The 27,491-nt window shown below is 39.7% G+C and overlaps 1 protein-coding gene across 1 annotated transcript in view; it reads right to left on the bottom strand.

Moving 5' to 3' along the window:
* The window catches only part of FAM81B (family with sequence similarity 81 member B), a 57,522-nt gene that overhangs the window by 9,559 nt on the left and 20,472 nt on the right, over positions 1 to 27,491 (bottom strand). Inside the window, exons 5-7 of the mRNA XM_019965433.2 lie at positions 19,552 to 19,670; positions 9,211 to 9,340; positions 4,159 to 4,265 (exon numbers count right to left, since the gene is read on the bottom strand). Of these exons, the coding sequence (XP_019820992.2) occupies positions 4,159 to 4,265; positions 9,211 to 9,340; positions 19,552 to 19,670 (356 nt within the window). The remainder of the gene's footprint in view (positions 1 to 4,158; positions 4,266 to 9,210; positions 9,341 to 19,551; positions 19,671 to 27,491) is intronic.

Raw genomic sequence — 27,491 nt, 5'->3', positions numbered from 1 at the left:
CTTTGGATTTTCCAAAACACAACTTAAGTATTATAGATACTCAACACATTCCTTTGTTCATTGGTTTCTATCTGTATCTAAATGTGCTGGGTGCTGAGGATACGAAGACGAATGAGACAGGTCCTTGATCTGATTTGTTTTCTACCGTGGCAGCACCTTCAAAGCTGTGTAGTAAGACTTGACTCTAGGCATTTGCTTCCTTGGCCAAATGCTTTTTCTTATAATTCACTATCAGCTGAGCAGCAGCAGCAGCAGCAAGACTATCGAGGAGTGCTGCCTCTGCTAACGCCCTGCTGAAAGGCAGCCATAGTTCACGATGCCTGAGACTTGCTCTATAAGCACTCGGTTGTTGGCTGAGGACATTACTTAGCTGACCATCCGACTAGGGCCCTTCTGGAAAGAGGAGGCTCAGTGCAGAGGTCCAGATGACACAGCCTGTGCGTCTCCTTTGTCAGATCAAATGATCACTTCTGTGCCAAAGCACGGAACTCACTAGAAAACTCCCAGACAATATTCTGGCTTTTAAGTTCAATATATTAATAAAACATGTTCCGTCTACCATCAAATTTGAATTTGTTAAAATTTCTAAATGGGAAAAATTGCCAATTAAACTTCCCCTTTAATGTTATTAAAAGCTTTTAGTCTCTTTGTTCAGAAACAGTTTTCTTTTTTCTTAAAACAAGTACTATACTCCACCCACTTTGCTTTGAGAAGTGCTGTGATTGGGGTGGGGAGGGGGGGGGAAAGCCCTACCCGCCTCACTTTCTCTTTGAACAGAATACTTTGTAATATATAGCTCAAAGGGTTAATATCCCTAATGTGAAGGAATCCTACCAGTAGATAAGAAAGTGTTGAAAATAAATGGTAAAAAATGGGCAATTCACAGAAATTCAAAGGGTGAAGGGAATGCAAATGAAAGAGATGCTATTTTTCACCCTTTAATTGGCAAATATTAAAAAGAATACTCAGTGTGAATAAGAATGCACAGGAAGTCCTCAGGCATTGCTGGTATGAGTAAATTGCTACAACATTTTTAGAAATAAATTTATAAAAATTAATACAAACATAAACTTTGACCTAGGAATTTTGCCTATAGAAATAAAAGTACCTATAAGGAAATTTAAGGATATACTTACAATAATTTTTGTTTGTATAAACTGGAAATTTTTGTTTGTATAAACTTGTAGCTATAAACTGGAAAAGATCTATTCATCAGTAAGATAGTTGAATTAATTATGGCATATCTGTAAGTTAAAATATTATGCAGCTGTGAAAAATAATGCTAGAATAATATTCACTGATTTAGAGAGATACCAACATATACTGAAAAAAAAAAGGTATTGAGTAATGTGTATAGGATTTATTTTAAAAACCTATGTTCTCTTGTATATAATCTATGCTAAATACATATTATATAGTATATACATAAAATCTCCCTTTTCTGTTACATATTTATATCAACAAGGGTGAAAGTGAGGAAAAATACATTCCTGGTGTTCACACTGGTTACATTAGGAAGCCTGAATGGTGACCTCTATTTTTATCTTTATTTTATTTGTTACAATGATGCATACTACTTTTTAATTTAAAAAATAAGTGGAGAAATTTTAAATAAAAGTCTATTGTGTAATTGAATTATAGACTAATAAGTATTTGCCTGGGGAAAAATTTGGCTTATTAACTATTAAGTACTGTAATACTCGGAGAAGGCAATGGCACCCCACTCCAGTACTCTTGCCTGGAAAATCCCATGGATGGAGGAGCCTGGTAGGCTGCAGTCCATGGGGTTGCTAAGAGTTGGACATGACTGAGCGACTTCACTTTCACTTTTCACTTTCCTGCACTGGAGAAGGAAATGGCAACCCACTCTGGTGTTCTTGCCTGGAGAATCCCAGGGACGGGGGAGCCTGTTGGGCTGCCGTCTCTGGGGTCGCACAGAGTCGGACATGACTGAAGCCACTTAGCAGCAGCAGCAACTGTAATACTAATGAAATTTTAAGAGTTCATTATTTCAAGTGAGAAAGGATTCCGGTTTATACTACTACAAAAGTGTCCAGATTCAGATTTAACTATTTAGATGATTCATCTATAAGCCGATTTCCCACAGGACTGAAGGTGGAAAAAGTAGGCGACAACTTCAGTGAAGCAGTCATCCCTGGATCGCAAACATTTACTTTCCCCTCTTTTCGGTTTGTTAGTATTCTTGACTGCTTTAAGCCAGTCTTCCACTCCAGATAATAAGTTCCTTTTCTCCCCCAATAAAATCCATTCTTAAACTGTACTTCTAGAAAGTTTACTTTTCTATTTCTCCTGTGGACATTTTATCTTGATTCTAAACTAAAGGGATTAGATCAGACATGACATAGATATTTACTGAGCACCCTCATTGTTCTAGAATTTAAGAACCTAGACAAGCGTTTTTAGAGAATGAAGAAAGTAGGTATTTTCTGTTTACCCAAGACACCTATTTCTCTTTGAGTTTTAGTGATGACCACTGGTGGTTCAGATGGTAAAGAATCTGCCTGCAATGTGGGATACCCAGTTTCGAGCCATCAGTCTGGGAAGATGTTCTGGAGAAAGGAATGGCACTCCAGTATTCTTGCCTGGAGAATCCCATGGACAGAGGAGGCTGGCAGGCTACAGTCTATAGAGTTATAGAGTCAGACATGACTGAAGTGACTTAACATACACTGTTTAGTTGTTAGCTTCAAGTCTTAGCGGTACAAGAATACACTGGTACATTTTATAGTCAGTGGCACTTAGATTTAATGAAATATGGTAGAGATGGAGGAAAATGGAGAGAGAGTATATTCATGATTATGATTTGACCAAGACATTAAACTGAAGTGATGTGGGACAGAGAAGAGAAAGAACAAGAATAGAAGGGGCAGAGCCTCTTGATAAAGGTGAAAGAGGAGAGTGGAAAAGCTGGCTTAAAACTCAGCATTCAAAAAATGAAGGTTATGGCATTCAGTCCCATCACTTCATGGCAAATAGATGGGGAAACAATGGAAACAGTGACAGACTTTATTTTCTTGAGCTCCAAAATCATTGCATACAGTGACTGCAGCTATGAAATTAAGACACTTGCTTCTTGGAAGAAAAGCTGTGACAAACCTAGATAGCATATTAAAAAGCAGAGACATCACTTTGCTGACAAAGGTCCATATAATCAAAGCTATGAGAGTTGGACCATAATGAAGGTGCTGGAGAAGACTCTTGAGAGTCCCTTGGATGGCTAGAATATCAAATCAGTCAATCTGAGAAGAAATTAACTCACAATATTCATTGGAAGGACTGATGCTAAAGCTTCAATACTTTGTTCACCTAATGTGAAGAGCTGACTCACTGGAAAAGACCATGATGGTGGCAAAGACTGAGAGCAGGAACAGAAGGAGAAGACAGAGGACAAGATGGTTGGATGACATCACTGACTCAATGGACATGAGCTTGAGCAAACTCTGGGAGATACAGAAGGACAGGGCAGCCTGGTGTGCTGCAGTCAATGGGCTCTCAGAGTCAGACCGGACTGAGTGACTCAACCCCAAGGTGGTATCATCTAAGTATCTAGAATTTCCTTTGCTGGTACTATGATGCCAGGAAATGGTGGTTATTTAAATAGGAGGAGTTGAGGATAAGGAGGCCAATAATTTGAATGTGGAGTCTTGTCTCCTTTATTGCTTTCTCTATTGTACAGGGGAAAACTCAGTGTAATGTGGGATTACAAATAGTATTAAAATAGGGATACTGAAAAGAAGCAAGCAGAGGGTCTTAGAAAAAATCTTAAAGGAAAAGCTAATGAATCAAACTTAAAAAAATTATTTGATAACTTCATGGAATCTATGTATGTTCAATTGTGCTTTACATCGAGGCATTTTAGTGTACAATTGATAAGTTAAAATTGTACTCTTAACAGAAAGTGTCATTTCAGTTGAGATATTATGCAAATGAGGATGGCAAATTAATATGCATATTTCTTCTATTAAAATATGGTATGAATCCCTTTAGTATAAAATATTCTCTGCACATCAGTGTGTTGCTTTATTTCTTGGCCAGGTTCAAATTCCTGGAATAGGATTTTATTTAGTGCTAATGCTTTCGTTAGGCAAAACCCTTTGGAATGCATTAAACAGAATTAAAAATCTTCCATTCACTTACTTGAACTCCAAAAGGTTCATTTCGTGGCGATAATCCCCCTGGACCATCTTTAAATTTGAGATTTGCTCGGAACTGGAAGCCTCGATCTTTTCTAAGAGCTGCATTACCTAATGAAAGTACAAAGGGAGCTTTTTTGTGTGAACAAAACCACTAGCACTTACATTCATTATACTTTATTCCTAAAGGAGCCTGGAATAAAGACTTGAGCCTAAAGCATGTTTGCATTTGAAAATGATTTTTGTCAAAGGAATGATTCAACAGTTATAGCAATACCTTCAGGGAAAGAACAATGGGGGCATGTTCCATTCTGCTGTCTATAATGATCTTTTTGATAAGAAACCATCTACTGATATAACAAAAGCATACTATTGACATTGGTTTATCAGTTTGTTGGTTTGATTGTTGCTTTGCTTTGTCTCCCCAGTTACAATGTAAGCCGCTCTGTCTTCTATCACCACTATATCCTCAGGACACATGAGATGACCAATGGTACAGGCTCACCAAATGCTATTGAATACATGCTGCAATGCACAACTGGGCTCTGCGAAGAAAACACCTGAGTGGCCTAAGATCGGGCCTCAGGAATTTCTCGGTAGAATTCTGACGTGAGCACAAATAAATTCCAAGTGAAATAACTTAGGACATTTTAAACATAGGATCTGCTCACTTAGCAACTTTCAAATATGCAACTCAGTTCTGTTAACTATAGTCATTATGCTGTCTATTATATCACAAGGCATTTATTTTATAAACTTTCTTGATTTGCAAAACCTTAGTAAAATAGGAATGCTGCCGTGTTAGTTGCTCAGTTGTGTCCAACTCTTTGCAACCCCATGAACTGTAGCCTGCCAGGCTCCTCTCTCCATGGGATTCTCCAGGCAAGAATACTGGAGTGGGTAGCCATTTCCTTCTCCAGGGGATCTTCCTGACCCAGGGATTGAACCTGGGTCTCCTGAACTGCAGGCAGATTCTTTGCAGTCTGAGTCATCAGGAAACAGATTTATTGAGAAAGTTTATTTCTTCCATCAGAGGAGAAACACTTGGGATATTTCTGTTGAGGATGCCCTCTGTCTCTGCATTATTACTTAATATTGTACCAGAGTTATTATTCAAAACACTTAGAGAAAAGAAATTATGTATATGAAAATGGAAAAAGGTGAGGCCAAATGATTTTTACTTACAAATCATATGATTGTATCTGGGAAAACCAAAGACCAACTGAAAAATAACTAATCAAGAAGACAATTCATGAAGTATAAAATTAATACAGCCTTTATAATACACAACTAACAAGTAGTTAGAAGATATAAAACCCCCATTACAATTAACAAAAAAAGGATGAAGTCTCAAAATTATATTTAAGATAATGACAAATCTACATGAGGAAAATTTGAAGGATTTTCTGAAGGATACAAAAGCAAACCTGAAGAAATGGAAAGTACCCTATGTTCTTGGATAAAATACTCAGCATTATGACTATGTCAGTTTGAAAGTTAATTTATAAATTTTACATGATTTCAATTAAAATTGAAGCAGAGTTATCTGTCAGTTTACTTGCTGGACCTAGACAGGCTAATCTTAAAATCATTTGCAAAAGCAATTATCACTAGGAAAAGGGGAAAAAGAAACAGTGGAGAGACTAGCCCCATCAGATATTAAAAACACTACAAGGTCTCAATAATTAAAATGATAATGAAGGCAATCCTATTTTAGAAAAAAATTCAAAAATGTATCCAGGATTTGAATATAAACAATAAAGCCCTGACAGTGTTAGAAGAAAATATAAGCAATTCTTTCAAGCCTTTGTGTGAGGAAGCTCAAATCTCAGAAGCCACATACACACATAAAAAGAGACTGATAAATTCAGCTGTAAATATAGACCATGTACAAACCAAAAGTCGAGAGAAAAACTGGGAAAATGCATTTGCAGCTCACAGTGTAGGGAATCAACTCACCTTGCTAACGTATAACGAGCTCCTGGAAATTGAAAAGAAAGAGAACAATAGCCCAATAGAGAAGTGGATGAAAGATATGAACAGGTAGCTCACTGGAAAAGAAATACAACTAGCTCTTAAATAAATGAAAACATGTAATAAGAAAGGCTAATTGAAACAGAGATGTCCTTTCCTTTAAGAAAGATAAAATTCAAAAGTCAAACAACACTCAGTGGTGCGGCAATGGGGATATAGGACATTTTATATATTGCTGGTGGGTATGCAGTGTGGTGAAAACTCTGCAGAGAGCAAGATCTTTCAAGAGAGCAAGCACAGTATCTTTGACCCTGCAATCCCACTTCTGGATGTTTATTCTACAGACATACAGAATGACATAACTGCAAGGTTACACACAGTAGTAGTGTTTCAAAGAGCAAATTAGTGAAAAGAATCCAAATGTTGATCCATGAGAGACTGATTAAATGCGCTATTATATACAGAGGAAGAGTACATGGTTGTGAAAAGAATGAGGAAGCCCTCCATGTACTGATAGGATGGGTCTCTAGGATATGTTTGTTTAGAAAAAAACAGGTGCATAGTAGTACATTTATAATATGTTATCTTTTGTGTAAAAAGGAGGAAATAAGAATATGAATTTGTATTTGCTTCTACCTGTAAAGTCCTGAGTTTTCATTGGAAGGACTGATGTTGAAGCTGAAACTCCAATACTTTGGCCACCTGATGCGAAGAGCTGACTCATTGGAAAAGACCCTGATGCTGGGAAAGATTGAGGGCAGGAGGAGAAGGGGACAACAAAGGATGAGATAGTTGGATGGCATCACCGTCTCAATGGACATGGGTTTGGGTAGACTCCGGGAGTTGGTGATGGACAGGGAGGCCTGGCGTGCTGTGGTTCATGGGGTCGCAAAGAGTCAGACACGACTGAGCGACTGGACTGAACTGAACTACCTGTAAAGGCATATGGAAAGGATTCATAATAGGCTAATAAAAATGGTTCCTTGTGAGTAGCATGAATGGATGTGATTACTGGTGACAGATATAGAAGTGGAAATTCTCAGGGTGTATTTTCTCATGTAGATCTGATTTTGAATCATGTATGTATTACCTTAAAAAAACTAAGGAGAGAGAAACTAGAATCTAATATCACCTTTGAATTTAGATGCAAAATTAAATACTGAGTTATTACAAAGACTGTACAGTTTTCATTACAGAAATGCCAGAATGTTTCATATTGGGAAATGCTTTTACATAGCACATTAGAAAGCCAAAAAAATAAACAAGCTAACAACAAAAAACCAAAACCAAAAAACCAATCATGCTGAATTAGGCATTTGTTAATGTCCAAAAGGCATTTTATAAAGTTAAATGTTCAGTTCTAATAAAATTTAAGTAAAGTAGGAATTGATGGGTACTTTCTTAATATAATTAAGAATAAATCAAACCAATAGCCAACAGCAAAGACATTTCCAGTGTAATCAGGAACTAGATAAGCTGCCTTCTTTGACCACTTTTATGTAACAATGTTCTGGAAGTTTTGGTCAAAGCCTCAGGTAATCAGAAAACTAGAGATAAAGCTGTTATGATTTGTTGTTGGCATGATTACCTTGAAAAACTAAGATAACCAATCCCCTAACCATTAGGACTGTTTAGGTGGGTTTGTAGGGAGATGGACCAGCCCAATGGGACCGCTGTAAACTCTGTGCCTCCTCTGTACCTTCTGCTTTCTATAAACGGACTCCCATGAACAAATAATCAAGCACCAGGCTTTCATCTCCCCCCGTTTCCAAAGGGTTTCCACTTTGTTCTGCCCAAATGCCTTCAGAGGAGATGTGCTTGTCTCACACAAAGTACATGACAAAGTAGGGCATCAGAGAGTTTGCGTTGGCTCTTTTCATCACACCAGTGCCTTTGAAGGTGAAAATGCTGTGCTGTGCTGTTCAGTCGTGTCTGAATTTTTGTGACCCCATGGACTGTAGCCTGCCAGGCTCCTCTGTCCATGGGATTCTCCAGGCAAGAATACTGGAGTGGGTTGCCATTCCCTCCTCCAGAGGATCTTCCCAACCCGGGGATCAAACCCAGGTCCCCGCATTGCAGGTGGATTCTGTAAACATTTCAGGCAAAAAGAGCACAGAGAACACGGAGGCAGTGCAGTGTTCTGGAGTGAGTGAACTACAGGTAGTTCAGCGCCACTGGTATAAAGGGTGAGCCGGGAAGCCAGAGGGTGAGCTGTAGAGATACTCAGGGGCCAGTGTAGAGACGGTCTTTAAATTCCAGGCCAAAGGACTTGTGTATTATTTTGTAAGAAACATAACCCATTGCTAGGATGTAATGTGATGAACTCAGGTTTATGCTGAACCTTTAATAGGAATATCTTCTATGGAAAATTCCTTTGCTTGTTCTCTCCAGTTGTACCCAGAGGGCCTTCCCTGGCAGTCCAAGAATAGGATTCAATCCCTGGTCGGGGAACTAAGATCCCACATACCACATGGCAAGGCCAAAAAAAAAAAAAAAAAGAAGAAAAAGAAAAGAGAGAAGAACCTAGAAAGGAAGGAAATGATGGCAATCGTAGACTCAGGTAGCATATGCTTCCAATGAGTGGCTGTTTTGGAACATAAGAAAATATGAAAGTGTTAGACTCTCAGTCCTGTCCGACTCTTTGTGACCCCATGGACTGTGGCCCACCAGGTTCCTCAAGGCACTCATTAAGTATTTGTTGATTAACCTGGCCACATGCATGGTGTATATGTATGAGCTGTCATTCTTAAACCCTTTGGAAAAGGGTTCTTTTGAATAATTGCTGCTTGAGCATTTTGGAAAGTCATAATGATCTTACTTCTGGTATGCATGCATGCTAAGTCACCTCAGTTGTGACCATATGGATCATAGCCTGCCAGGCTCCTCTGTCTGTGGGATTCTCCAGGCAAGAACACTGGAGTGGGTTGCTATTTCCTTCCCTAGGGGATCTTCCCATCCCAGGGATCGAACCCACATCTCTTACATCTCCTGAGTTGATAGGCCAGTTCTTTACCACTAGCACCATCTGAGAAGCCCTTACTTCTAGCAGTAGTACATAAGAGTTTCAAAATTTTTCAGTTACCTTCATATCCAAGTTCTTAGAAACAGTTTGTAGGGAAGATATCATCTCCTGAATTGTTTTTTCAAGTTGCTGGTGCTCATTTCTGATGAAGTGAATATCTCCAGAAAGCTTCATGATGCTGGAATCACATCTAGTGGCAAGATGAAGTTAGATGTGAGATTGATAACATTTTTAACACTATAGTAGAATCTATGCATTCATTTGATGGCAAGAATTCTAAAGTTCTTTGAATAGTGACTTGGCAGATGTGGGGGCGTATACAGAAATCTCCCTCATCTTCCTCTTTTTTTCCTGAATGAAACACTAGCCCAAATTAAAGCACTGAGTTGGAGTAGATGAAGACATTGGGGGAAACTCGGTAGATATAGATTTTCAGCCATAAGATATATTAACTCAGTTATAGGAGTTCCAATAGATTTTGATGTTTGGGGCATACTCCCTGGTGCCTATGGTTAGGCAAAATTGAAGCTTTTTCCTCTTCTATATTGTGTTCTGAATTCTCTTTCTTCCCTTTAGCCCTCTTTTCTTGGCTCCCAGATCACCAATTCCCTTTTGGCTAGATAAAGTGTCCCAGCCTACCAGAGGTTTCCAACTCATCTTCAAAAGACAGAATCTTTTCTCTTAGCCCCAGTAAAAGCTCCTGCTCCTTAAGTGGCCTCAGTTAAGTGTTGTCTTAGGTTAGGACAAAAAGAATCCACACTAAGACGTGTATGAGGCTTTGGCACGTAAGGTGGCATTTGGCATTTTCAGGTTGGAACCCTAGTGAAATGGCATTGAAATTCAGATTAGCCATCTTCCCAGAATGTCAGGGAATCCCACCCACTACTCCACTCGAGGCCTCCCTTAGGAGAGAAGAGGTTACTTACTGTATTATCACTTTCAATGCACTCATATCTGTGTGAAGGGTAGGACAGAAAGCCCTGTAGGGTTGTGTTTGGTGTATTAATAAATGAGTTACCAGACATCACTTTGAAGTTTGTCCTTTTATCAAGTAACCATTTTGACTGTCATCAAATAACATCTATTAGGAACTATATTTTCATATTGTCACGATAAGTGCTATAAACATTGTTCTGTGGCTGTCAACATTTTCTTTAGGATCCAAAAATGAATTTCTTTTTCTTAATTTTGGTGTCAAATTTGAGCTAAAGGTGAGCTAACCTCTTGAGAAACTTCTTGAAAGGATACCAGATCACTGGTGAGGGGTGGGCAGACTACCAGGAGGAAAAATCAGGGATTAATCTGATTCAGCATGGAAGTACCTAAGTCAAGGGCAAAAGTCATTTTACACATTTGTGTATACAAACTGTTATTGTCAGAACAGCCTCACTGTTGGTTAGAATATTCTTATGTTGGTCCACATTGAGATACCCAAAGGCTACGCGGGAATCAAAGGCAATGTGGGAATGGGCTTCCCAGGTGGCGCGAACCTGCCTGCCAATGCAGGAGACATTAGAGAGGGGGGTTCGATCCCTGGGTCAGGAAGACCCTTTGGAGGAGGGCATGGTAACCCACTCCAGTTTTCTTGTCTGGAGAATCCCATGGACAGAGGAGCCTGGCGGGCTACAGTCCATGGGGTCACACAGAGTCAGACATGACTGAAGCGACTTAGCACACAGGGAAATAGCTGTTGCTATCACCGCTGCCAGCCACCTCTCACCCAGCCCACCTGCTGCCTGCTCAGGGGCCACTAGTTTGTCTGTTGTAGGTTCGTGGTTCAGGATTTAGTCAGGTAGATCAGCCTTTGAGTATGGCTTCTACTGCTTCCCAGGTTTGTGATCTGGGACAATTCTCTTAATATATGTAAGTTTCAGTTTTCTTTATCTGAGAAAAGTGAAAGTGAAGTCGCTCAGTCGTGTCCCACTCTTTGCAACCCCATGGACTATAGCCTACCAGGTTCCTCTGTCCGTGGGATTTTCCAGGCAAGAATACTGGAGTGGGTTGCCATTTCCTTCTCCAGGAGATCTTCCCAACCCAGGGATTAAACCCGGGTCTCCTGAATTGTAGGCAGATGTTTACCATATGAGCCACCAGGGAAGTCCTGTCTGAGAAAAGGGGTACCAGTGCTGCGCTCCCTGCATGCAGCTGCAGAGTTTGCCCCCTGCAAAATGCCAGGGTGTGCCAGACACATGGGGGTGATGTGAACAGTGTCTCCTGGAATGCTGTATGCTCAGCCTTCCAAACCGTACGTGATTGTCCTGAAGAGTGGTCCTGCATAGGGTTATTTAAGGATAAAAGGAGATGATGAGCGCAGAGCGTTTAGCCAGTACCTGGCATGGAGGAAGCACCCACACAAGATCAGCAGTTATTATTTATTTCCTCAGCTTAAGAGTTATCATCTAATTATTTTCACCCCATCCCATTCCTACCCAACGAGCCTAACTCCACCCTGAGGTCAAGGATTAATGGTTTTTCAAGGCTGTACTCCATATTTCAAAAGAAATTTCTCTTTCTCTCCTTTGAAGTGATTTTATTGTTTCTATTAAAATAACAAATTCCTGTTATAAAAAAATTACACACAATACAAAAAAAGAACCAAAGAGTGTTAACATCATCCCAAATCCCACTTTTAAGAAATAATCATTGTTAACATTTGGTTAGTATTTCATTCACCATTATAATATGTACACACATCATATATAAACACGTGGAGATAGGAAGAAATAAAATAATTTTAGAATATTCAAATTATATGTATGAGTTTTAGTTAAAAACATTACATTGAATTTTAATTTAATTTAACCTAAGGAAATGTAACTGTAGTGAAAAATGAAGCAGTTGCTCAACTTCAGGTGTGTATGTGTACACCCTACTACAAGAGATATTTCTAAAAATGAAGTTATAAAAAGCTATCATAGATTGGAATCATTGTACTTTTTACAACTACCATTTCAAAACTTTATTCTCCGTTGACCCTATGCCAAAGGAAAAAAAATGAGAGAACAAATGTTTATATACTTGCTCTTCCAACAGTTTTTGTTAATGTTTTCCTATTTTAAAAATATCAGATTAAACATTTACAGTGTGTTCTGCCCCTAGAGTTCCACTCTTTAACCTTCATTCTATATTTAGACTCTATTAGACAGTCATTCTAAAATGTATGCGTTTATTTGGCTGCGCCGAGTCCCAGGCACAGGACGCGGGATCCTTGATTCTACGTGAGGCACGCAAACCCGGACTTGTGGCGTGTGGGATCTCGTTCTCTGGCCAGGGATTGAAGCTGGGCTCTCTGCACTGGGAGTGTGGAATCTTAGCCACTGGACCACCAGGGCAGTCCCAGTGTTTTAAAGCTATAATTCCTTATCTGAGATCCTTATTTTGATTTATTCCTTGGTTGGCCAGATTTTGTCATCCAGAGTTCAAACGGAGGGACCGTTAGCATTGGACTGTTTACATTCTCGAACGCTTGAGAATGCCTGTCTGTTCTCCTTGAAAGGTAATTTGGTTAAGAAAACATTATTGAGTCACTTTTCTTTTGTTCAGAACAGGATAGACATTTCTCCCTTCTTACCTGACAGTGTTTGATGTGGACAAGTCTGAGATGACTAAGTTTTTTCCTTAATGTGATCTGTTTAGTCTACCTAGATGTCTAACGATTCTTTTTTGCTTTCCTTTCTTCTAGTGATTCTTTCTTTTTGATAATCAATGACTTCAAACCAGGATATCTTGGCTTAATTGGTCTTATATAAATTTTTCTGGTGTTGCAGATTTCCCCTTTGATCTACAGATTCTAATCTCTGTTTCAAGAAATCTTTCTTCTCTTACATCCATATTTTGTTTTCTTCTGAAGAATTTGTTCTTCTTTGGACCTCCTCTTAGTTCTCTGCTGAGTGGAGTCTCTGTTTTCTGCCCTATATATCTTTTCTCCATAACCATTTTTATATGAAAAAGCATTTTCTTTTTGACTTGCTCAGGTTTTTTTTTTTTTTTAAACTTTACATAATTGTATTAGTTTTGCCAAATATCAAAATGAATCCGCCACAGGTTGTTTTCAGTTGTATGTATTCTCTTGGGGAGGGGCTTCTAAAGTAGATTGAATCTCTGTAATATTTAATTTTTTTCTTTCTCCTATCCCTGAGCAATTCTGGTTTATCTATTTCCTTTTGCTACGGCTGCAGTCCATGGGGTCTCGAAGAGTTGGACACGACTGAACGACTTCACTTTCACTTCTCATTTTCATTCACTGGAGAAGGAAATGGCAGCCCACTCCAGTATTCTTGTCTGGAGAATCCCAGGGACGGGGGAGCCTGGTGGGCTGCCGTTTATGGGGTCGCACAGAGTCGGACACGACTGAAGTGACTTAGCAGCAGCAATCTCTTTTTTGGGGAAAACCTTTTTATCGCTTATTTTTAATCAAAGTAAAACATGTTTGTAGTTTGAAAGTCAATAATAATGAGAAGGCTAAGAACACACCGCAGTGATTCCTGGCTCCGTCTCTCCCTGTGTCTCTTAGTTCCTCTCCCTGGAGGCAAGTGCCCGCCTTCACCCACTCTCAGAGGTGCCCGGTGCAGCCCACCCTAAGCCTGTGAGCATTCCGTGGGGACGAAACCAGGTCATCCTCAGCTTATTCCAGGACTTGAAAATCAGTCTCACTTCTTCTGCTAAATCAGCTTCCGAATGTGTACCTTCCAGGTTCCAGCATTTCTAGGCTGATGTTCCCTGTCTTTGTGGGCTTATGTTTTAAAGAGAAAAATATTTTTTTATTTAGGCTTTTGGAAGGAGCAAAATTATGTGTGACAGTTCAATCAGCAATCTTTTTCTTTTGCTTTTCATGAATTCTTGGAAACCAGGAGTTTCCAAGAATTCAAGAATCCAAGTTTCAAACTTGGATTTGAACTGTTCCTGTATTTTTTTGGATAATTCCTGTCTTGAGGTGTATTCATCAGCCTTGTGCTTTTATCCATCTGTCTATCCATCCATCTCTCCCTGGATGGTGGTGGTGGTGGCTTTCACACACAGATTCTTCGTAACTCCCACTCTCCCATCTTCTGTGGTCCTGGCCACCCACCGATCAGTGATGGTGTGTTTCTTGGGGAAGTAGCCCAGCTCCTCTACTCTGCCTCGTCGATATCAAGTCTGTTGCTTCTTTAGGCCCAGGGAAGGGGTGCATCTCCCCATTCTCTCCTCGAAAACCAGATCAGTGTATCTCACAGCACATCATCGTCATGGGTTCTTCAACGTGATACTATCAGCTCTTCTCCCTCTTCAGCCGGTTGCACCTCAGTCAGTTTCTCTTAGGCATAAACTGATAAGAAGTGGGGGGAGGATCCCAGATGATAAATGTCATGAGTGCCTCTTCGGCTCCACCGTCTCTGCTATTCTGTGCTGCTGCCTTGAATTCTCAAGGATATTTCCTATTTCTCCTGTGACTCACCCCACCCCCTAGGTTAATACTCTTCTATTCAACAGATTTGGTCTGTGCCTTTGGGGGTGACGCCTCTTGATTTGGAGGAAATCATGATATTTCGGGTCTGAGGAGGATACTCGGCCCACACATCTCTGTCTGGTATGCGTGCTCTGTTTGTCGTTTGTGGTTGCAGCAACTTCCATGTTGTGTTAAAGGTGACATTTTTGTTTTCCTTTTTTTATTTTTACTGGCATGGAGATGTCTCAGGTGAGGAGAGTGGAGTAAAAATATCTTTAACAAGAAGTCCTCACTCTTTTTCAAAGGTTGACAGTATCCAAATAATATCATTAGTGCCTCTTCAAAGGACATGTCTTACGCTTTTAATTGCACATCAACACAATTTAGTTATTTTGTATGCAGATTTGAAATGTGAAAGCTGATCGCCAAAGAATTGATGCTTTTGAATGTAGTGTTGGAGAAGACTCTTGAGAGTCCCTTGGACTGCAAAGAGATCCAACCAGTCAATCTTAAAGGAAATTTGTCCTGAATATTCATTGGAAGGACTGATGCTGAAGCTGAAACTCCAATACTTTGGCCAGCTGATGTGAAGAACTGATTCATTGGAAAAGACCCTGATGCTGGATTTTGGAGGCAGCAGGAGGAGAAGGGGATGACAGAGGATGAGATGGTTGGATGACATCATGGACTCGATGGACATGAGTTTGAGCAAACTCTGGGAGCTGGATGGGCAGGGAAGCCTGGTATGCTGCAGTCCATGGGGTTGCAAAGAGTCGGACACGACTGAGCAACTGAACTGAACTGATAGGCAGATTTGCCTTGGGGTCCCAAATAGTCAAATATGGATAGAGGGTTGGTCTTCTCTGGCTGCTTCTAGAGCCATCATACATGGCTGTATGGCTGCCCTTCACATGCTGGCCTTTTTCTTTTTTGCATATGAGGCTAATCTATCAAATAGAGTGCTGCTGCTGCTGCTGCTGCTAAGTTGCTTCAGTCATGTCTGACTCTGTGCGACCCCATAGATGGCAGCTCACCAGGCTTCCCCATCCCTGGGATTCTCCAGGCAAGAACACTGGAGTGGGTTGCCATTTCCTTCTCCAATGCATGAAAGTGAAAAGTGAAAGTGAAGTTGCTCATTCGTATCTGAGTCCTAGCAACCCCATGGACTGCAGCCTACCAGGCTTCGCAGTCCATGGGATTTTCCAGGCAAGAGTCCTGGAGTGGGGTGCCATTGCAAGGTGTCAAAATCAGGCAGACAACTTTGAGAACCTCATCTCATTGGAAGTACTTGCTTTTAAACTGCCACTATATTGGAGAGGGAAATAAGGTATAAAATTCAAAAGCACATAGTTGTTATCAAATATTGAGTTTGATTCATGAAGCAGTAAAAGGTTTGCTAGGACTTATGTTAAAATAATCAACTTAGTTCACTCATGCCAAGATGCTGATTGGAATTAAGATCAACCTATGTAGAAGGAAAGTAATTATTCTGCCTCAGCTGGTCCGTGGGTCACTTGCCTGCAAAAATATGGAAAAGAAAAAGAGGAATAGTGAATTTGAATCTCCTGGTTTTTAGCCAGATTCTGTTTCAAATCACTAGATTCAAGAAATAATCATAAAAGGAAGACATTTTAAGGAAAAATAATACCTTTTCCTAAAATCACTGCTTCACATTAAAGGGGAAGTAAGTCAGCGATCAGAGAGCAAGACAAAGGACTAGGAGGCTCTTGCTTTTTCCCTCCTCCCTCAGATGCACCAAATAAACAGCAGAATTCTGATCCAGTCCCTCTGGGGAAAATCCAGAAGCTAGTTTAGAGGCTCTTACACATCAGGCAACTAAGAAAATACCCACATCAAAAAGAGTCAAAAAAGTTGAGATACACACACACCACATACCCCATCCCTGGTTCAGCACCTTACAGCTGGGAGGGAACCACCAAATGCCAGATTCTCCCTGGGGAATGAAGTGTGTCTAGCCACTATCCAAGAAACTGGCTCCCAAATCGCCTAACTCTGAGAGCCGGGGGAGTGCATCTGTGAGTCCCTTGGGACCACAGAAAAGCAAGTGGTTTTAAATGGGCACATGGTTTTAGAAATGGGCAAAACCCTGACTAGATATGTGTCCAAAGATAAGAGACAGATGGCCAACAGGTACATGAAAAGGAGCTCTATGTTACGAATCATCGGGGAAATGCCAATCAAAGCCATGCGATGTCACCTCATCCCTGTTAAGATGAGTATTATACAAAGTATTGGTGCAGATGTGGAGAGAAGGGAATCCTTCCACACTGTTAGCAGGAGTGTCAATTGGTATAGCCGTTATATAACATAGTATGGAGACTCTTTGAAAAGTTAAAGATAGAACTGTCATCTGGAAATCCCCCTACTGGATATGTATCCAAAGGAAATGAATACATGGAAGAAATATATCCTCTCATGTTAACTGCAGCAATATTCACAATAAACAAGATACGGAAACAACCTAAGAGTGTGTGTGTGTGTGTGTGTGTGTGTGTGTGTGAGTGTGTGAGTGAGTGAGTGTGAGTCTCTCAGTCTTGTCTGTCTCTTTGCGACCCTATGTATCCACCAGGTTCCTCTGTCCATGGGATTGTCCAGGCAAGAATACTGGAGTGGGTTGCCATTTAGGGATGAATAAATAAATCGTGATATACATGGAGTCACAAAATTTTTAGCCTCAAAGAAGGAGGAGACTTTGCCATTTATGACAACATGTATACAATCTGCAGGACATTATGTCAAGTGAAATATGCTAGACACAGGAAGAAAAAAGTTGCATGATCTTATTTGTATGTGGAATCTAAAAAAACCAGGGGCTTCCCAGGTGGCGCTAGTGATAAAGAATCTGCCTCCCAATGCAGGAGATGTAAGACACGGGGGTTTGATCCCTGTGTAGGGAAGATCCCCTGGAGGAGGGCATGGCAACCCACTCCTATATTCTTGCCTGGAATAGTGTTACCAGTGCACCACCAAATTGAACCAGATTCCAAGTTTGATTCAAAAGAGATTTTGATTCTTATCTTCTTTGTAAAATCATGGCACTTCTAGGGAGAGTGGTGGGTGGTTTTATTATCTTGCTTCATCATTTACCCAAATACTGTGAAAATTCTATTTATCAAATGTTATATAAAAGTATATATAATCTTATGTATTTTAGAAGTATAAAGTATATATACACATAACCTTGTATATGTGTGTATATTTGTATGTATATAGTACCTATGTGTGGACACACACTCACACAAACACACACACGTACTAATCCTGTAGACCCTGTTTCCCTCATGTCTGTTACCTGCTCTGGACTTGCACGGCAGACTTTTAATTTAGACCCCTAAAGTAAAACTTCTCACCTTGATTGCTTCAATAGGCTTCCTTTCATCTTCATATATTATTTCTGTACTCTACCAATTCAGCTACTACCAAAAGGTTAGTGAATGTCATCCCCTTACTTAAAATCATCCCATGGCTATTTATAACCTTTTACATAAAGTTCAAAAACTTTTTACTTTGACCAAAGATCCCTCATCATCCAACTTTGGATCATTTCTCTAGCTTCATCTCCCAATCTCCCTGCTGCTGCTGCTGCTGCTGCTGCTGCTGCAGCTAAGTCGCTTCAGTCGTGTCCGACTCTGTGACCCCATAGACGGCAGCCCACCAGGCTCCCCTGTCCCTTGGATTCTCCAGGCAAGAACACTGGAGTGGGTTGCCATTTCCTTCTCCAGTGCAGGAAAATGAAAAGTGAAAGGGAAGTCGCTCAGTCATGTCCTACTCTTAGCGACCCCATGGACTGCAGCCTACCAGTCTTGTCTGTCTCTTTGGGATTTTCCGTCCATGGGATTTTCCAGGCAAGAGTGCTGGAGTGGGGTGCCATTGCCTTCTCCGCCCAATCTCCCATCTCTCCCTAAATACCACAACTAAAATAGCACCCTCACAGGGAAGCCCTGAACACGTCACAGTAATTTATCCCACAGTTCCTTTGCACACATCATTCCTCCTATGTGAAGTACATTTCCTATCCCTGTCTGGTTAACTGCTACAGTTTTTCAAAACTCATCTCAAGTGTCACCTCCTCCAGGAAGCCATTTTTATGTCCCAATCCGATTTGCATGTTTCCATGGCACCCAAGGCTTTCATTACAGCACTCACCTTATTGCTTATGTTTTCCCAGGTAGACTGTAAATTTATAGGAAGACGATCATGTTGCTGAACCCCTGAATTGTAGACCACTGCCTGGCATTGGTGAGTGTTTGGTACATTTTTTATTGAATTGAATGGACAGATACCCTAGGAGAAGTTTGTCTTAGGCATTAATCACCTGATTATTCAGAGTAGATTAATGAGATGAAAGTGGGGGTGTTTCTGGAGAGAGGAATGAGGTGCTGGAAGGAGACAGAGAGATGGAAAGGTGTCCATGGTCGGCCACTCACGGCTCATCTTTGATGTGTCAACCAGAATGGTCCTGCCATGGTCAATACCTACAAATTTTTGCTGAGCTGTGCACCATGAATTTTTTCAGCCTCATATAAAAAATATCATTCAAAATGTTATTCCCTTGACCATTAAATCCCTTTTGCTAGGCTTTCATATGCAATTCTTATATATCTTAAATATTTCAATCATTAGAATTTGAGACATCTGGGGATTCTGTATGCAGTTTTAAGGGCATGTCTTTGTATGTAGATGTTGGCCTTTGGACAGCTGAGGGGCTGTAAAGACAAGACTTGTCATAGATGAAACTAAACTAGGCATCCTGTATAAGAGGTTCTTTATAGAACCCTTGGATCTCACAGGTAGCATGAGACTTTCAAATTTCATGATACACTTTCTCAGTTGCTGTCTTATCATTTAGCTTAAAGACAATATTCTGTTTTCTACAATATAGAACTTATTTAGGGATGAGAATTCAGTGGCCAAAACTGACTGCTAAGTATTAGTTAGCAGTCTCACCTTCTCACCTGGCTACTCTTCCTCGGAGATCTCCAACTCCTTGAAGGTGTTTGTTGCTTAGGTCCTGTACTGCGAAATTAGTTCCTGTGGCCACCAGATCCCGAGCTTTTATTTGTTCTTCTATCATCTGCAATATTTGAGTTAAAGTTCCAATTAATTTCCCATCACACATGATAAGAAAATATCATTTAAAGTAGAGGTTACAAACTGAGTGCATTTCCCTTCTTAGGCTGATAGTGCAAATGAGTGAGAGTCTTGTGTTGGAAGCCATCCCCGCTATATCCGAGGGAGGCAGTGATGGCTTGAGTCCTGCTGACAGTTGCCAGGTGGCACGATGGTTCAACAGTGTCTCAACAGAAGCTGGAAATCCAGATTTTATGTTAAATTGCTGAATTTTAAAATATTGACATTTTATTCAAATTCTTTATAAATACCATATGGGTCAAGCCAAACTTATTTACTGTGCTGTGTGGACGTGACCATCCTTGACATAAAAACTTTTCACAAAAATCTTTTTCAGAATTGGTAGTCAAGTTTAGAAAAAGGGACCTTTCATATGGGATTAGGCAAGGCCCTTTATAGATTGAGTTGGAACCATAACGAAGCTAATACAACTAATGAGCAAATCTGAATAAAACTGTTTCACTTACATGGAGTGGAAAAGGTTTATTGTTTTAGATTTTTTAAGAGAATATGAGGAATTTATGGCTTGAATGTATTCAGATTTTGCCTTGAGTATCCATCGTCATGTCTTCATTATGTCTTAGTGTTCTGAAATGAATCTGACTACCCTATTCCACCAGCTTGGTGGTCCCCCAAACAGTGGGTTTTAATTTTTGGCACTCATACGTAAAAAATAAGTTTTTTTGCTTGTCCATAGAAGAAAATTATATCTCGGTTAATATTCAAACAAATACCATTGTAAAGTTAAGACATATAAAATGTAATATATATTTATTCAGAAAAGTGTTGAGAGAATAGACTTTTTGAAGCACAGACAACTTTTTGGTTTGGGGGAACAAAAAAGGTTAGTTACTAGATGTTACCAAGGTCTGAACCATGTTAAATTTATGATTATGAATGTTTGGGGGAAAAGAAGGATTTTTATAGGAAATGAATTATGAACATTTCAAAGACTATGTACAGAATCTTGCCCGTTTGCAAACTGGCAGATTGAGACAAGCCAAGAGCAAATATAGCTTTAGCTGAAGACATACAAGTGTCAAGAATACTAGCTAGAGGTTATTTTTTGTTTTTGTGTTTTGGCTTGTTTATTTTTGCATACCTGTAGGTGTTTAGTTCATTCAGGCCACCATGACAAAAAACTACAGACTAAGAAGCTTATATGACAACAGGGATCTATTTCTCACAGTTCTGGAAGCTGGAAGTCCAAGATTTAGGGTGCCTGCATGGTTGGGTTCTGGGGAGAGCCCTCTTCTGGGCTGCAGACTGCTGACTTCTTGCTTCATCTTCACATAGTGGAAAGGGGCCAGGAAGTGCTGTGAGGTCTCTCTTATGAGGGCACTAATCTGCTTTTTGAGGACTCCACTTTCATGACCCAAGTTCCTCCTAATACCGTCACGTTGGACGTTAGGATTTCACATGTGAATTTTGGTGGGGATACAAACATTCAGATTCTAACAGTAGGTGTAGTTTTACTTTGTTTTGGTAAAGAATAGTGATAAAAGAGAACTTGCCCTATTAAATAGTAAAACATTTTGAAATGAGTGCAGCTAAATAACTGTGCCTCACTAAATTGATCATTGTAATTTAGTGAAGATTTTGGTAAATGTAAGAAAGAAATATGCCATATATCAGACTCAAAGTCACTGAGGAAGGAATTTCACACACGCTGTTAAGATTTCTGGTTACTTATTCAGAAAGCAGGGCTTCCCAGGTGGTACTAGTGGTAAAGATGCCTGCCAGTGCAGAAGTCATAAGAGACTCGGGTTTGATCCCTGGGTCAGGAAGATCCCCTGGAGGAGGGCATGGCAACCCACCCCAGTATTCTTGCCTGGAGAATTCCATGGACAGAGGAGCCTGGCAGGTTACAGTCCGTAGGATGGCAAAGAGTCGGACACAACTGAAGTGACTCAGCAAGCATGCATGCACTCAGCAAACAATCAGTTTTAGATCTATACCTCACATCATACATGAATATATAGAGATTTTAGAAAAAAGTAGATTTAAAATATTTAAAAAGTTAAGCCATAAAACTGACAGATAATGGAGGAGATTATTTCATCTCTGAAATTTCTATTCTTAAAAGTAATGTGGGACATCAAACAGCACAATCTTGGAATATTGTAAACCTTATTGTAAAGTAAAAATAAATAAATAAATAAAAATGAAAAAAATAAAAGATCTTGGAAGTAAAAATAATTTTTATTAAAGTTCATTATAAACACTTGGAGTAACAGGCAAATTTGGCCTTGGAATACGGAATGAAGTAGGGCAAAGACTAATAGAGTTTTGCCAAGAAAATGCACTGGTCATAACAAACACCCTCTTCCAACAACACAAGAGAAGACTCTATACATGGACATCACCAGATGGTCAACACCAAAATCAGATTGATTACATTCTTTGCAGCCAAAGATGGAGATGCTCTATACAGTCAGCAAAAACAAGACCAGGAGCTGACTGTGGCTCAGACCATGAACTCCTTATTGCCAAATTCAGACTTAGATTGAAGAAAGTAGGGAAAACCACTAGACCATTCAGGTATGACCTAAATCAAATCCCTTATGATTATATAGTGGAAGTGAGAAATAGATTTAAGGGCCTAGATCTGATAGATAGAGTGCCTGATGAGCTATGGAATGAGGTTCGTGACATTGTACAGGAGACAGGGATCAAGACCATTCCCATGGAAAAGAAATGCAAAAAAGCAAAATGGCTGTCTGGGGAGGCCTTACAAATAGCTGTGAAAAGAAGAGAAGTGAAAAGCAAAGGAGAAAAGGAAAGATATAAACATCTGAATGCAGAGTTCCAAAGAAGAGCAAGAAGAGATAAGAAAGCCTTCCTCAGCGATCAGTGCAAAGAAATAGAGGAAAACAACAGAATGGGAAAGACTAGGGATCTCTTCAAGAAAATCAGAGATACCAAAGGAACATTTCATGCAAAGATGGGCTCGATAAAGGACAGAAATGGTATGGACCTAACAGAAGCAGAAGATATTAAGAAGAGATGGCAAGAATACACAGAAGAACTGTACAAAAAAGATCTTCACGACCCAGATAGTCACGATGGTGTGATCACTGACCTAGAGCCAGACATCCTGGAATGTGAAGTCAAGTGGGCCTTAGAAAGCATCACTACGAACAAAGCTAGTGGAGGTGATGGAATTCCAGTTGAGTGATTCCAAATCCTGAAAGATGATGCTGTGAAAGTGCTGCACTCAATATGCCAGCAAATTTGGAAAACTCAGCAGTGGCCACAGGACTGGAAAAGGTCAGTTTTCATTCCAATCCCAAAGAAAGGCAATGCCAAAGAATGCTCAAACTACTGCACAATTGCACTCATCTCACATGCTAGTAAAGTAATGCTCAAAATTCTCCAAGCCAGGCTTTAGCAATATGTGAACCATGAACTTCCTGATGTTCAAGCTGGTTTTAGAAAAGGCAGAGGAACCAGAGATCAAATTGCCAACATCCGCTGGATCATGGAAAAAGCAAGAGAGTTCCAGAAAAGTATCTATTTTTGCTTTATTGACTATGCCAAAGCCTTTGACTGTGTGGATCACAATAAACTGTGGAAAATTCTGAAAGAGATGGGAATACCAGACCACCTTGAGAAATGTGTATGCAGGTCAGGAAGCAACAGTTAGAACTGGACATGGAACAACAGACTGGTTCCAAATAGGAAAAGGAGTTCGTCAAGGCTGTATATTGTCACCCTGTTTATTTAACTTCTATGCAGAATACATCATGAGAAACGCTGGACTGGAAGAAACACAAGCTGGAATCAAGATTGCCGGGAGAAATATCAATAACCTCAGATATGCAGATGACACCACCCTTATGGCAGAAAGTAAAGAGGAAATAAAAAGCCTCTTGATGAAAGTGAAAGTGGAGAGTGAAAAAGTTGGCTTAAAGCTCAACATTCAGAAAACGAAGATCATGGCATCTGGTCCCATCACTTCATGGCAAATAGATGTGGAAATAGTGTCAGACTTTATTTTTCTGGGCTCCAAAATCACTACAGATGGTGACTGCAGCCATGAAATTAAAAGACGCTTGCTCCTTAGAAGGAAAGTTATGACCAACCTAGATAGCATATTCAAAAGCAGAGACATTACTTTGCCAACAAAGGTCCATCTAGTCAAGGCTATGGTTTTTCCTGTGGTCATGCATGGATGTGAGGAGTTGAACTGTGAAGAAGGCTGAGTGCTGAAGAATTGATGCTTTTGAACTGTGGTGTTGGAGAAGACTCTTGAGAGTCCCTTGGACTGCAAGGAGATCCAACCAGTCCATTCTGAAGGAGATAAGCCCTGGGATTTCTTTGGAAGGAATGATGCGAAAGCTGAAACTCCAGTACTTTGGCCACCTCATGCGAAGAGTTGATTCATTGGAAAAGACTCTGATGCTGGGAGGGATTGGGGGCAAGAGGAGAAGGGGACGACAGAGGATTAGATGGCTGGATGGCATCACTGACTCAATGGACTTGAGTCTGATTGAACTCTGGGAGTTGGTGATGGACAGGGAGGCCTGGCGTGCTGTGATTCATGGGGTCGCAAAGAGTCAGACACGACTGAGCGACTGATCTGATCTGATAAATAAAATTAAGATATAAACAACAAACAGAGAACATTTGTAACAAGGGTTACCGCTGAGGGTTTCCATTGTGTGTTGCAATCAGTATACACCTATTCTTGAGAGCCAATTGCGTATGTATGTCTCTTCCCATCTTTTTGTTGAGTAACATCAACTGGTTTTTAAAATAATTTTATTTATTTTTATTTCATTTTTGGCTGTGCTGGGTCTTCATGGCTATAGACAGGCTTTCTCTACTTGTGGCAAGCGGGGTGCTTCTCTCTGGCTTCTCATTGCAGTGCCTTTCTTGTTTTGCAGCACGGCTCTAGGGCTCGTGAGCTTCGTAGTTGCAGCACGTGGGCTCACTAGTGGATCCTGGGCTTTAGAGCACAGGCTCAATTGTTGTGGTGCATGAGCTCAGTTGCTCCACGGCATGTGGGATCTTCCCAGTCAGGAGTCAAACACGTGTCTCCTGAATTGGCTGGCATATTCTTTACCACTGAGCCACTAGGAAAGCTCTCATTAATTGGTTTTTGAAATCAATCACAGTGAATGTATTTACACCATGGAAATAGGCAAACACTATAAACCAGGCATTTTATCCCCCAGAAAAAAACTACTGATTTTTAAACATTTACCAAAGCATCCCTGCTTATTATTTTTAATAAAAAAACCCATAAATAAGAACTGAAAAGCACTAAATCTGCAAACAATATTAACAGAATATCAGCAGAGAAAATGGAAACTGTTATAGTTGTTTTTAAAAGGTGAAAAAAAGAGAAAGATGTTATTTCTACCCCATCAAATCAGCCGTGATTAAAAACAGTAAATCTCAATGCTGGCAGAGGTGTAGTGAAAAAAGGTAATGGAAGCTAATGGAAGTCTTGTATAAGGCTGATGGAAGTATACATAGATAACAAACATTCTGGAAACCAATTTGGCAATAAATGTCAAGAGTTTTTACAGTGTTCTTACTCCAGTAATTCCACTTCTAAAAACATATACAATAGAAATAATACAAATGTAGATACATTTATGTGCAAAGACATTTAAATGTTAAGAGAATAAATAATCTAACCATGATTTATGCACCATACAAAGAACTTTTAATGACCTATGAAAGAGTTTATGATATAATTTTATATTAAAGGTATGCTTACAAACAATAGTCTGAGCTTCCTAAAGGGAATGCCTGGAAAGACCAGAGGCAGATGCATCTGGGTGCTTGTAGCAATTGTCATTTAGTGGTGAAATTATGAGAAATTTTTCCTAGGTTTTAAATTTATTTCCTAAACTTGCAAATAATTACAATGAGTAAGTATCGCTTTTATTAATGTAACTTGGGGGAAAAAACACAATAAAGCCATGTTGTTCATGAAACTGTCTTTTCCTAAATTAAAAATAAATTGATTTTCAATCTTTAATGAGCTGCCAGCTTAAGAAAGAAATATTTTGACTTTAAAAGGGAATAAGCAACTGAACTGCTACAATTATGGTTGATTAAACAAATTTTTTTTCATTTCTTTTGAAAACCCAAGACAAACTTCTGATCACACTTGATTCTATCTTGCTGGCTGATTTAAAAATGGGCTGACTTACTAGGTTTTTAAAAAATATTTCAATAGCAACCATTTATCTAAATACTTATTACTTTATAGTCTTAGTTATTTACTAAAGGTAGTTTAGTAGTTTCTTCTTCATAATCTTTTAACTTCATATCTACAACATTTGTGCTGTGTGCTGTGCTAAATTGCTACAGTTGTATCTGACTCTTTGCCACCCCGTGGACTGCAGCATGCCAGGCTTCCCTGTCCTTCGCTATCTCCTGGAGCTTGCTCAAACTCATGTTTATTGAGTCAATGATGCCATCCAACCATTTCATCCTCTGTCATCCCCTTCTCCTCCTGCCTTCATTCTTACCCAGCATCAGGGTCTTTTCCAATGAGTCTACTCTTTACATCAGATGGTGAAAGTATTTGGAGCTTCAGCATCAGTTCTTCCAGTGAATATTCAGGACTGATTTCCTTTAGAATTGACTGGTTTAATCTCCTTGCAGTCCAAGGGAATCTCAAGAGTATTTTCCAACACCACAGTTCAAGAGCATCAATTCTTTGGCTCTCAGCTTTCTTTATGGTCCAGTTCTTACATCCATACGTGACTACTGGAAAAACCATAGCTTTGACTATACAGACCTTTGTCAGCAAAGTAATGTCTCTACTTTTTAACACACTGTCTAGGTTTGTCATAGCTTTTCTTCCAAGAGCAAGCCCATTTACAACCTTTAAATATTTCCTAATTCAGTTTTCTGCACAATCAGACCAGTCCTTGTCATTTTTCTTCTATATGCCAAACCCTTAACAGGACTGCAAATATTTTGAGATTTTATAGTATTTGGGAAAAAAGTATTGGCTTTGTCTTTTTTCAGAGATAGTCAAAGATAGGAAAATAAACTTTTAGCAAGATTTCTAGTATCTGGAAATGTTTTCCCCCTTAATGCTAAGAGTATTTTATTGGGATATAATTAATATGTATTAAAATATATAAATCAAAGCATATTTCTGGATAGATTTTGAAAAATATAATTGGCTATGTAACAACCACTGAAATAATAATATAGAACATTCTAGAAGCCTTTTGATATTTCTGAGAATGCTGTTATCTTTTCAATTACCTAGAAGTTTTGTCTCCTAAATTGACAGTCCTCATGGCTCAGACGGTAAAGCGCCTGCCTTGCAATGCAGGATACTTGGGTTTGATCCCTGGGTCAAGAAGATCCCCCTGGAGAAGGAAATGGCAACCCACTCCAGTATTCTTGCCTGGAAAATTCCATGGACAGAGGAGCCTGGTGGGCTACAGTCCATGGAGTCGCAAAGAGTCAGACATGACAGAGACTTCACTTTCACTTTGACGCTTAAATTAGGATCTTCTTTTAGTGCCTGTGCTACGCTTGATTTTCCCATCATCTCAATGGCACTGAATCCCATATCTCTCCTTACTTTCATGACAGTTCATCGTGCCTGGAAACACCTCTGCCCACCTTGAGAAGTAACATTGCCTCTTTAGGCACTGCCGGCAATTCAGGATGTACTAAATATCAATAAAGTGCCTTTTAATGGCTCACCAAGATTTTTTAACTTTTCACACTCCCTCAAATGCATTATGGGGTCTACAGATAGAAAATATGTTAACAGATA

This window comes from Bos indicus, chromosome 7, assembly GCF_029378745.1.
Source record: "Bos indicus isolate NIAB-ARS_2022 breed Sahiwal x Tharparkar chromosome 7, NIAB-ARS_B.indTharparkar_mat_pri_1.0, whole genome shotgun sequence".
In the NCBI taxonomy this organism is placed as follows: Eukaryota; Metazoa; Chordata; class Mammalia; order Artiodactyla; family Bovidae; genus Bos; species Bos indicus.
This window is presented reverse-complemented; position numbering and strand designations above follow the sequence as displayed.